This window comes from Myzus persicae, unplaced genomic scaffold (assembly GCF_001856785.1).
Source record: "Myzus persicae strain clone G006 unplaced genomic scaffold, MPER_G0061.0, whole genome shotgun sequence".
NCBI classification, from domain to species: Eukaryota; Metazoa; Arthropoda; class Insecta; order Hemiptera; family Aphididae; genus Myzus; species Myzus persicae.
In genome coordinates, this window is record NW_019100769.1 from 116,642 (window position 1) to 129,058 (window position 12,417).

General features: G+C 30.0%; 1 protein-coding gene across 1 annotated transcript; it reads right to left on the reverse strand.

The window, feature by feature from the left end:
* Positions 1 to 3,045: 3,045 nt before the first annotated feature.
* On the reverse strand, positions 3,046 to 10,339 carry LOC111042865 (protein starmaker-like). Its single transcript, XM_022327574.1, has 3 exons — positions 10,152 to 10,339; positions 9,466 to 9,605; positions 3,046 to 4,024 (listed from the first exon to the last, which is right to left on the reverse strand). Exons 1-3 carry the CDS (start codon positions 10,170 to 10,172, stop codon positions 3,331 to 3,333), a joined length of 855 nt encoding a protein of 284 aa, XP_022183266.1. The 5' UTR covers positions 10,173 to 10,339; the 3' UTR covers positions 3,046 to 3,330.
* Between the last annotated feature and the right edge of the window lie 2,078 nt (positions 10,340 to 12,417).

Genomic DNA, 12,417 nt, shown 5'->3' on the forward strand with positions numbered 1-12,417 from the left:
AACTGTATCATCACTTTGTCATGGACCACATAACTATAAGAGAATAAGAGAACATTTGTGGTCAACGATAATCTGATTGATAGTTAGGTGCACGCTGTTCATCATATAATATTATCATTTATCATCGTGTATACAACCTGTTGTTGTCATAATAGGTTTCTTTACGGTTAGAGTCAACACTATTATGATGACCATTAAACTATACTTATTTATACTTACATACCTAGGAATACTTTGTTATACACAAGTCGCAATCAATATTTGATTTAAAAAAATGTTTATATGCATAATATATACAGGGCGATTCACCAAGTGTGCTCGGTGAGCATTGCTCATCCTCTTTTTTTCCTTTAATAATGATCAATTAATTCAAGTTCTGTATTTTTAAATGTATCATTAAATATCATATTCTCAAATTATAGAGATTTTTTTGTACTACTAATGAAGTATCCTGTTGAGATACAAACTTTTTTTTATGTTCTAAACCCATTATCGTGAACCTATTATCGTTAGTACACAAAGTGAAATAAATAAAGACTATTCGTTTGAATTTTTACTTAGATACCTACTTCAACATTTTCACAAAAGTTATTTACTAAATAATTTACAGTAAAAGAGGAGGATTCTCATTTGAAAAACAGAAGTTTTTATCACTACAAAACACACTTTAAATACTAAAAAAATATTATGAATTACTTTCTTACACTTATTATTTAAAAAACAGTACTAAAATGTGTATACATAATTTTATATATTAAAAAACAAGCTAAAATATATTTTTTATCATTTTAAATTTTTAAATTTTTATAATAGTTATTAGTAACATGCACTTTTAATTCCTTATTCCAAAGCAGAATATTTGTAAGAGTACCTTATTCTATGTATAAAATTTGAATTTTTGACCTGTTTAGTTCATGCGAGTTATAAGTATTTCAAGTTTAGTCGAGCAGAGCTGAGAGCAAAGAGAGTACCTAAAAAAATGTCTTACTACTATACTAGTATACATTTTAGATAGGTACATGTAACTATGTAAGTTGCAATAAATAAACTTTACTGCTCCAAAATTGCATTTTTATAGATAGAACATCTCCGAAACACTCTGAATAATATTCTGATAAAATGTTTATGCTACCATTCAAAATAGTAAAAACCTTAACAAATTAAAACGATAAAAAATATAATTTTTTCTAAAAATGTTTTTTCGTTAAATCGACTTGAAATTTAATATATTAAAGAAATATTTTTAAAAATGTAAGTGTTTTTTCAATTAATAATGAGTGTCTATCTTATGTTTAATGAATCACCCTGGGTATGTATGAATGGTTAAAAGTAGTTCAGGTCACCGGTCACATTTGTTTTATAATAACTGTGTGACATTGTAACTATCATCATCGTCATTTAAATTTCGTGTAGATTACAAGTCGGTAAGTTTAAAGGTTAAGTTAGGTACTACACAATATAATATATAGGTATGATGGACATTATTTCTACATCATATTTATTATTGGTATTTAAACAGTAGATATGAAGTTCGTTTATCGTTTACTCCGCTTTTTAAAGCCTGTGGGAATTTAAATAAAACAAATACTGATAATTTCAATTCGCGTTCAGAAGACATCCGCATTCCGCATAGTATGTTGCTTAAGTCTTACAAACTTATAACAATGCAAATTTGTGTTCAGCAGTTCCAATATTTTGTGTAGTAACCTTTAATCTCACAATGAATTCGCCTATTGGCTATTAAAACGAACTTAAAGGTAAGAAATAAGAACGTTTACGATATTTTTTATTTCACATAGTAATAACTTGCTTGAAAATTGAAATATCGTAAAAAAACAAACGAAAGCACAGAGAATGTTCTTACTTTTAAGTTTGATAGTAGGTAAATTCACTCTATTTTATATTAAAAGTTACTGCCCAACTTGCAGGGAACTGCTGAACACAAATTTGGTACGTCGTGTATGTTTGTAAGACGTGGGCATCCTCTTAATGACGAAAGTATTTTTAGCTATTATATGAGAACCCCCTCACCTAGAGACGCCCCGAGCAGATATATTTAGTTTTTATTATTTACCTATACCTATTGTTACAAAAACCAATATTAATATTATAATATAAAATATCCAAGGACGAAACACCGATTCGCTTCCAAAACATTCTTTGAATGTATACAAGGTGTACAGTGTACATATCATTGAATTCAAATTTAACACATCTATGAAAGCGACCCATTCGACATCTATTGTACATCAGAGTGATACCCCCTTGCACACCATTTTTATTGTTATTATTTCCGATTATTCGAGACGTACTTCAAAGTACAAACTATATCCACTTTGCTGTCAGAAAGTTCCCTAAAAGTAAGTTGAAGATCGGAGAAATTTTCCTGCTGTAAAAAGTATCTTCAGACACGAACGAAATCACACACAGAATGAACCTAACCGAGAATCTAAAAAATGAATGTTATATAATATTATATTGAAACTTTAAATGAGAATAGAATAATCATTTTTTTGAAATTATCTATGCAATACTAACTTCTTTGTGTATACCTAAATATATATGAAAGATATATAAAAGATTATATAGCCTTATATCCCTCCCCTACCACAAAAATAAAACAGGCACTTTGTCGTACACCCTTGAAAATAATGGAACAGTTTCAGAGTTTCAGGAAACGATGTCTAACTCTCTTAAACGCACAAACAATGCTCGCCAAAATGTTTGTAACCTAACATTTGTGCAGGCGTGCGTACAGGTTACCATACGATAATAATATCATATGGGGCATAATTTTTGAATTCTGACTTCCAACGTCCTTGTACAACACAATATAATATTTAAATGCCTTGATGAATTCATGTCAAAGATCAGGACAAAATATCAAAATGAGTTTTAAGTACACGGACCAAGACGCGATACTTAGGTGCAGAATGACGGGTTACAAAAAAAGAAGCAACAGCAGGTTTTTACTCTATTAGTTAATAAATATTTTCCATACCGTAAAATCGAGAAACCATATTGCCTATAACAGAATTCGGTAAATAACAATTTACAGGTTATATTGTAACTTTTAATTTAGGCTACGAGACATTTAATCCGAGTGCATATAATAATTTATTATAATATGAAAGTCACAGAGTACCCATTAAATTATATTGACATAAAAACAACAGATTTATTAATATAAAATAAAAATTATAAATACTAATGTTGAAGTATTTATTGTTATTATTACGGCTCGATTAATTTAGATTAGGATGATGAACGTCCACAAAAAATGAGTGTTTCATAAAATGATTACATATGTAGGCAACGATTAATAAAGGATTATGTAGTTGTTCGTTGTAATGGAATTGGTTTAAGTGTAGTTCTTTCCTCCTTGTCATCGTTAGTGGATGCTGAATCGTTGGAGTTCTCATCAGGATCGTTGGACCCTTCGCTTTCGTAGGATTCTTGGGAGTCAAAGGGTTTTCGATACTTGTACACATCATCAGACTGTTCATAGTCCTCGTCGAGCTGAGAGTTCTGGACCTCGTCGGACTGAGAGTTCTGAACCTCGTCGGACTGAGAGTTCTGAACCTCGTTGGATTGAGAGTTCTGGACCTCGTCGGACTGAGAGTTCTGGACCTCGTCGGACTGAGAGTTCTGGACCTCGTTAGACTGAGAGTTCTGAACCTCGTTGGACTGAGAGTTCTGGACCTCGTCGGACTGAGGGTTTTGGACCTCGTTCGACTGTTGAGAGTCCTCGATCTCGTTGGACCGAGAGTAATGGATCTGCTTGGAGTGTTCGTTCAATGGACCCGGCAATACAGGGACTGCTTCTTTTGAGTCTACAGAAACACTACTTTTTTCGCCCTCCAGTTCTTTTCTCAGCCGATTTTCCACTTCGGGGTCGTAAGACCTGCGTTGTCGGTGCATTTTCTGTGACACCATGGACTCATATACCGCCATCGTAAGTTTCTGTACCACTTCGTTTGCAGTCAACTTGGAATGGTGAGGTTTTAGTTCAACGAAATTCAGTCTGTAAAGCAAAAATGTAGTAAATATAAAAGGTAAGTAATGACTAGTTAAAAAGTTCAAATTGAGTTAGATCGGTTTTTTTAAAAAATTTTAAAATCACATAATTTTCTCACTAACTTAGAAAGTTAACTAGTTTAATTCGAATGTTGGAATGATTTGACTCTTTTAAATTGATTTTAAAATAATCCTTCTAGTTAAAATTAAAAATGATTTTCAAATTTTAGATTCTGAGCTTAGAGATGAATGTATTTACTTTACAATGATGTGTGTTTTTATATTTATTTATTCGTTTTTTTGTGTCTGTCATCAAGGGTTGGAGCAGTTAAAGTGCTTTGATTTTCTTCAACGGCAATATTTCTGGTAGGAAAGTGGATCTAGCTAATTGGTGCATTCGGGAGGTCGACATTTAAAATGTCCAATGGTTTTCAAAATCGACAGGAAAAACCAACAAAAAATTAAAGAAAAACGAGAATTTTTACGCTAAACCAGTTTTCAAAAAAGTCTACTTTAGTTTTTAGTGCAATTTTAAAAAAAATTACTGCACATACATGAAATTTTCACTGAACGATTGTGTTAGTATTTTCTATTCACCATAAAGTTCCAAAATATTTTGATTAGTGTTGAACTATTATAGGCATTTGAAATTTTCAATTATTATTTGTTTTTTTTTAAACTAATGTCGATAAAAAATCTTTCGTTCCGTCAAAAAACTTGTAAATGTAATACAAGGTTCCTTATCAGTTATTAATGAAAATTAAAAAAAAGGTTAGCTTAAATCCAAAATAATTTTTGATGAGCGTTTGAACTTAGAATTTCAACCAAATTCACGAAAATTATCAATTTTTTTGAGTAAGAAATTCATAAAAAATTTTCCTTTTATATCCAAGATTTAAATATTTAATACAAGATTCCTTATAAGTTTGTCTCCTTTTATCAAAAAAAGAATTTCTACTGAAAACTCGAATTAAAATTTTTATGACCATTTGAAGTTAAAACTTTTACAACATTGTATTTTCAGTCGATTTCTCATGTTTTGCGATTTTCTTACATTGTTATTGTAATTCAAAAACGAATTACTGTAGACACTTGAAATTTACATCATATATGTATTCCATCAATTCACATACTTGATCAATTTTTTTAAATATTTTGAATTGTTTTGCTGTTAGCGGACATTTTGAATTTTCATTTTTTTCATTTTTTTTTCAATGAATGTCAATAAATTTGTATTGGTTGGGTCAAAACTTATGAAAATTTAATACAAGACTCTTGATATATTTTTACCATAGCAGTTGAAAAATATTAAAAATACATATGCATGATTTTTGTTTATAATGATTTAAAGTTCAAATTTTGACAATATGTATCAAATTGAAAATTTAAAACTATTTTGTAGTCTAAAATGTATAAAATGTTCAATGTTTATAGCTAAAAATTAAACCTTTGAACAAGTTTCCATTTAAGCAATGTTTTCTGTAACTAAAAAATCTAAAAAACATATAAATACAGTTATTTTTTACAGATATTTTTAGTTCGAATTTGGACAAAATTGCATATTAATACAAAGAATAACGTTTATCATTTTGCTATAATTCGGTTCCAAAAACGGCCCAATTTTACATAGATATTTTTAATATTTTTCCAGCATCACCGATAGTTTAAGAATAATATTAATTCAACCTACCGGCTACTATATTAATAATAAATAAAAACAATATAAAATATCCTAGACTGATACATACAGTCTTCGCTCAGAATCGTTTTTCGTATACAATGATATGATATCATAACGTATTTATCTATATTAATAGAGATTATTGGATGGCAGTGTCTTACCAGGTAAAGTTTGTCTCAACCAAATAACAACTAATTGGTCAATTGGAGTTATAACGCAATTGAGTTTATTTCGATTTTTGAGTATACTGTTGACTGTTGATTTATTGTGAATTGTTTTTTATCGGCCGCTTACGGGTTCGGTACTTTTTGTGTTATTGTTAGTTACGTTAAGATGTGGAAGTGTTAAAAATTCCAAAAGTTTAGTCATGGTGTTTAATCTCGCTTTCGCGCCTTGTGTCTATCAACAAAATTTGGGTCATGTTATTTGGCCATTATTTCGTTGGAAACGCATTTTATAGGTCATTTATTCTGATTATTTTTTAAGGAACTTTTTGATTATTTTTAGTACATATAAATCTGGGCCCTAGATGTTAAGGCTATATATTATGGAATTATTACGCATATACCTATACTGCATCAGTAGTGTAGCACTACTTCTGAACATAATCATATTCACATAAACTGACCGCAGTATATAGTATATACCTCCATCACGAAGGTGGTCTCCCTGAAATTATTATATTATTATAAAATAATTATTAGTACTTACTCGTATATGATTGCTATTGAATACATATTATATTAGGTACCTACTATAACAATTAGTAGAAATATTTTTTTACAAATATATTTATCAAAACCAAAAATCTTTTACACGAGTAACGTGGGGTGGTTCAGCTAGTGTACATTTTATTTATTATACTTTTTTTTTATTCTTCAATAAGATAATGGGCCTACTGAACATGTTTGTGGATTTGTGTACCTACCTATATAAATATATAATACATTTAAATCAATGATCCGTTTTTTGATTGTCCTCTATAGATTCAAAAACTAGTGGAAAATCATAAAGTTAATCATTTTATTTGTGTTTGTACTATTGTATAGCTCAACTAACGAAAAACGGAAAATACAAAATTAGTTATAATCAGAGCGAAATTGGTACAGCTAGTAACAAATAAATAAAATAATCATGGACGGATTCCATATGATTTTTTAATGAAAATTATCATATTATATAATATTATATCGTAATCAGTCTTGCCATTATTATTGAAGAAGTTGTAATCAAAAATCTGAGTCACAAAACCGTGAAAATATTTTGTGATTTTATTTAACAGATTGTCATCATAGTTTTTAAAATTAATAACTGCGAAATTATAATATGATGTACATCATCATAAATGCTATCGAAATTGTATTGCAACAACCTTCATTCGTTTTAATAATTGTTTTACAGATAAGCCTCAGCATCTGAATCATAGGCTAACAATTTTTCCATACTTATAATTCAACATTTTTTGGCACTGGTAAACTCTCCCGATTTTTAAAACAATTAACAAGTATACTCTCTCGATGGTAAACTCTCCAGGGTCAATATTATGTTTACCTGAAGTAAATGTGTAAACTCTCTTGAGTTGTTCAAATGTTATTGATACACTATGAATCGGCTATAGTGCAGGAATTGTGATTATCATTTTAAATATTTATTATAAATTGTATTGACGTTATGCTATATTTGTAATTTAAATATTTATACATTTTACTATCGTCAACCTATTTTTAATTTTCAAAAAGATTTAAAACGATATAAACTTTAATGGTTCATCCAAGTTTTCTAACCTTACCAACTGCATAATACGAATAATGCCCCATGCTCCCCTAGCTTAATAGTACTAAAGTATTGTAGACTCGTTAGAGTTTACATAGTTTCGTCAGGTAGTACTGGTTTGGATCAGGGAAAGTTTACATGTTATCGTCAGGAAGTACTGAAGTAGGCCCGGGAGAGATTACATTTTCCCGTCAGGTAGTATTGTAGTAAGCCGGGGAGAGTTTACAATCGAGAGAGTTTACATGCCATTAAAATCGGGAGAGTTTACAATCGATCTTTTTTTTATATAAGAAACACAACAATACAGTAGTATATTAACAATATATTAATGACAATAATGTCGGTTAGGTTAGGTAACCATTATAAATTTAACTATAAATGAAACAAACCGTTTGGGGAGAGTATTATCTTGCAATCTAACTTGGATACCTGTACCATTGTACCTAGGTATAATCTATGCACTCATTCTCATATTGTGATTACTGGGCACTTCAAAGATTTAAGTTTAAATGTTTAACTAAATTAAATTTATCTAACTATGAATTTTTGGTATTAAGAACACTAATGAACACCTTACAAAGTATAACTAATAATTATTTTACATAACACTGCTGAAATAAGTTTATTTTAAAATAATTCGCTGTTACATAAAAGTTATTTTAATTATAACGATTAAAAATAATATCTGTGCTTATTACCAAAAAAAAAAACTATAATTATATAATTACCTATAATATTTGATTATATTATGGTAATAACATTTTTTTTAAACAAATTTTGTGATTATTATACAAAAGTACTATGATGCATATTATTAAGAGATAAGACTGTATTATCTACACATTCGTTTCCACCAGAAAAACTACTATCGCTCCAGCCAATGTGAAAAATGTTTGATTTTCGATATCTCCACCAAATCTGGGCTTAAATAATTACTGTTTTCAAAAATGCTGTATTGTTAAAATTGTTATATTTATACATTATACTTCGTTATGGCAGTTGACGTGTGTTGATCTGTTTTGAATAAATATTTTTAGATATTTAATTTAATAAACATTTTTAAAAATGTATTAATATTAGGAGATGATTTTTAGAAATGTTAGTTGAAATGTGCATGGAATGATTCGAAAATATTTGTTGTTCTGCATAAACTATCACTTAAATTGGACCACATTGTTTGCGAAAATATGTACTATACTCGGAAATATAATGTTCCAATGAATGAGAACCAATAAACAATAACAACATAAAACCAAAATTATGACTAATGGATCTCAAATTATAATTTATGTAAGAAAAATGTTTGGGCGGAAACAATGCACTCCCACTCTGAACGATATGCTCACCAATATGCTCAAGTGCGACCACTCGAACTTTATGAAAAGTCGTGCATCGTGTTATAATAAAAATGAAATGTCATGCAATCTACTAATAAAATGTTTTAACCTAAAAATAACAGATTATTGCTTGTCCAAAACTCATCAAAGTGTCTCGTGGCCAGACTTCCCTGCGTATATAATTATAAGACTTTAGACTATATTGGAGATACAATAAAATGGGCGTACTGAAATCTGTATGACTTATGAGTTATATAATTTTATTCGTGTACTCGCTTAAGTATTGTACACCTTTATTATGCGTATTAAGATTATGCATATATAGAGTCTAAACAGGTAGGTTCAGTGGCGAGCAAAGGTTCTACATTGCAATTATTGCGGGACCGTCAGTCACTCTGCCTCTTCAGAAAATAGTAAAGGGGGATTAGTCACGAAGAAATTAATTAAAAATATCGCTGCTTACCTAAAATTGGATTAGGTACTTTTTAAATTAATTTTAGTGCCTGGGTGGGAAGGTGATTATGGTTTTGATTAAATAGTTGGGTTCCATTGCAGGGTAATAATAGTTAATTTAACTCCCCTTATACTCGGCCCTCTACAAGTTATTTTGTACTAAGTTGAAAAAAGTCAATGAAAAAATAAAATAACTTCACTCACCCGACGACATTTTTATCTTTGATACCCGGTTTCTGTACGATCGGATTCTCGGAGGTACCCGAAACCAATTTCAGTGCTGGAGCAGCTCTTGTCACTGGTGACGACGCCAGGCATACGATCGCCACGCATGATGCAAAGATCTATAAAAAACGATAGATACAACATACATAGCAGCATAGGTATAATTACTAAAATATCCAAACGCAAAGGTATACATCTAGATTATAGAGATGTGTAGATTTTGGACGCAAGGGTATGTCGAGATGTGCTCCACTAAAGCATAAATGCCCCCCAATCTAATGCGCATGCAGTATTGTCTTCAAAATATTTATGATAATCATTTTTATTATCACTGATTCTTACTTAACTACAAAACAATGTTTTTTCTATGTTAAAAAATAAGTACACTTTATACAGACGTGTTAATTGAAAAGCACATAATAATTTCATAATCATACTCGTCACAAAGTATTAAGCTGTGAACATAGATTATACGTACAAAATATGTTGTTACTTTTTTTTTCTAAAATGTGTAATTTTTGGAACTTTGTTCATATTATGCCCTTTAAACCAATGGTCTAACCCCCAACTTACAGAGGATTTTAGCACACATCCTACGTACCCCATGCGCACGCTTTTGAACTAGGCGCCTGGGTACCTATATCAGATCATAGGAATGCACTCACTTTGAACGCAGTCGTTTTCATTTTGAAATCCGTAAATTCAGCGATGGCAGTAATCTCTGCAGCAGTCGATTACAATAGTGTAAAAAACCAACAATGCTATAAAAAATACTGTTCGGACGAATCACAGTCGCCGTCTGATGCGTTCGGAATTCAGATTGTATGTCCGCCACATAATATTATGCTCGTGAGCATCGATCGCGTTAAATTAATAGGTAATAATTAAAATAATAATAGTGCAATTTACAATTATTTTTACTCAACGTTATTATATCTGTATTGTATACTCTGTAATTAGGTGATTATTATAATTGCAGTTGATTGGAATGATTCTGAGAAACTTGAGACATCACGTACGTTACACATAATATATTATACACATATTATTATTGTAGTCTTTGTGACTTGTGACATTTTCAATATAATTTTAATTTCTTTATTAAATAAGCAGTGTCAATTCATTGAGGAATACTAACCTTTTACAATGTGTCCGTGATTACTCAGCTACATATAACACACTGTCAATAAGACGGACGATATATTATTATTACATGGCTTATTATAAACCGAATAGTATGATTTAAATTCTTTGTTTCCTAACGTTGGGTCAGAGCCACGATCGAATATATTATATTTTTTAACCGTTTTGTATTAAACAATGGCCACATTAACCTTTCGTATATTATCTGATTAGATCTCCAGTTTTAGGCCACTCTTCACATCATGGCAGATATTTTTTCACTCTCTAATGTCCCATCTCTCAGTTCTCATTCCCCAAAAAACTCAACAAAATCTAGAACTATGTCCCGATGCCAGTGGTGGATGGGAGAGTGGGGGCGCTGAGGGCATTTAAGATAATTGTATTAATTTTTAGTGCATATATTAGTACATTGTATGAGTCACTGTGTACATTTGGAAATTAAAATATTATATCAAGAAATATTGTTTTCATAATTGCTTTAGTAATTATATTGAGTATTTTTCATCCCTACAAAATATCAATCGTTCCATATATGGAAGCGATAACGCCATTGTCTATCTTCATCGATGTTATAATCATGAGGAATATTAGTAAATGATCAGTTGAAGATACATCGCGATAGTATTTATTTCTAGTACACCTAATTCTGTTTATTTATTGTGATAACTTAAGTTAGCCCAAACCCATTTTAAGGATAATTGTTCTTCATATTAATATTTTAATAACTGAGAAACTGATAAACAGTAAAATAATTTATATTGTACATTTTCAACACATTATTTCAACACTCCTTAGTCCTTTTAATCTATAACATTTATAAAAGTCAAATACTACTTACTTGTCGCAATATTTCTCAAAAATGACAAAACGAATGAACTTTAAGTTTGAAATAAAAACTGTCCTTACATATTTTTTTAGAATAGTGATTCCGCTAATGTTCTAATCGTGCATTACGTAAAGATTGAAAAAAATTCACATTTTAAGGATATTTAAGAATATTTAATAATAATAATAAGTATATATACTAATATATATGTTTATACTCGTACGTCCATTGATACGTTGATTGATATTTGAATATTTAATATGTCATAAAAGTTAATGTGAATCAAACATTTTAACGAAAACACTGTATCAATACATGACTGCTTTGCTTTGAACCTTAAAAATTATAGTGTGTATATATGTGAATTTATGCATGAACTCAATGTTTTTGAAACTTTGACTGATGCCCGGATAACCAAATGACGAATTTGGCATAATCACGATGTATTTATTATAAGATTCAAACGCCATAGGCACCTATACGTCATACAAAATAAATAACAAAAGACTAAATATTATATTTATGATTTATCATTATCACTGTTGTAATTTGTACTGTTATCGCTACATGGTGTAGTAATTAATAAAAGAACGACGATAATTATTTTATGCTGTACTTAAATGATTTTTATGTTTCTTTTTCTTTCCTTCAAAATTTATGAAGTAAAAACAGTGTTCTAATTTCTGACTTCAAACACCTAAGACTAACCACAGGCTCATACAAAAATTACTCCCGGGGATCAATCAACGTCTTCACCACTTACTTCAGCCACTGTGTTTTTATAGATAGCTAATGTTGGTAAACCTTACATTATAACTTATAACATTAAAAAAAGTTGTTTAAGTGGGTGCCCCTCTACTGTGCAGTACCTAGGTGTAGGTCTCTCTAAAGAGTCACTTTAATGTTCGATGGCCAATGGTCAATTAAATACTTAAATTAAAATTCAATGATATAAAATTAAT

What these genes read in the sequence shown, in the direction of transcription:
- LOC111042865 (XM_022327574.1), bottom strand. Translation starts at nt 10,172, where the DNA reads ATGAAAACGACTGCGTTCAAA. An exon ending in TGAAAACGACTGCGTTCAAA is followed by an intron (nt 9,606 to 10,151) that starts GTGAGTGCATTC and finishes CGTTTTTTATAG; the next exon opens with ATCTTTGCATCATGCGTGGC. An exon ending in AAAGATAAAAATGTCGTCGG is followed by an intron (nt 4,025 to 9,465) that starts GTGAGTGAAGTT and finishes TTTGCTTTACAG; the next exon opens with ACTGAATTTCGTTGAACTAA.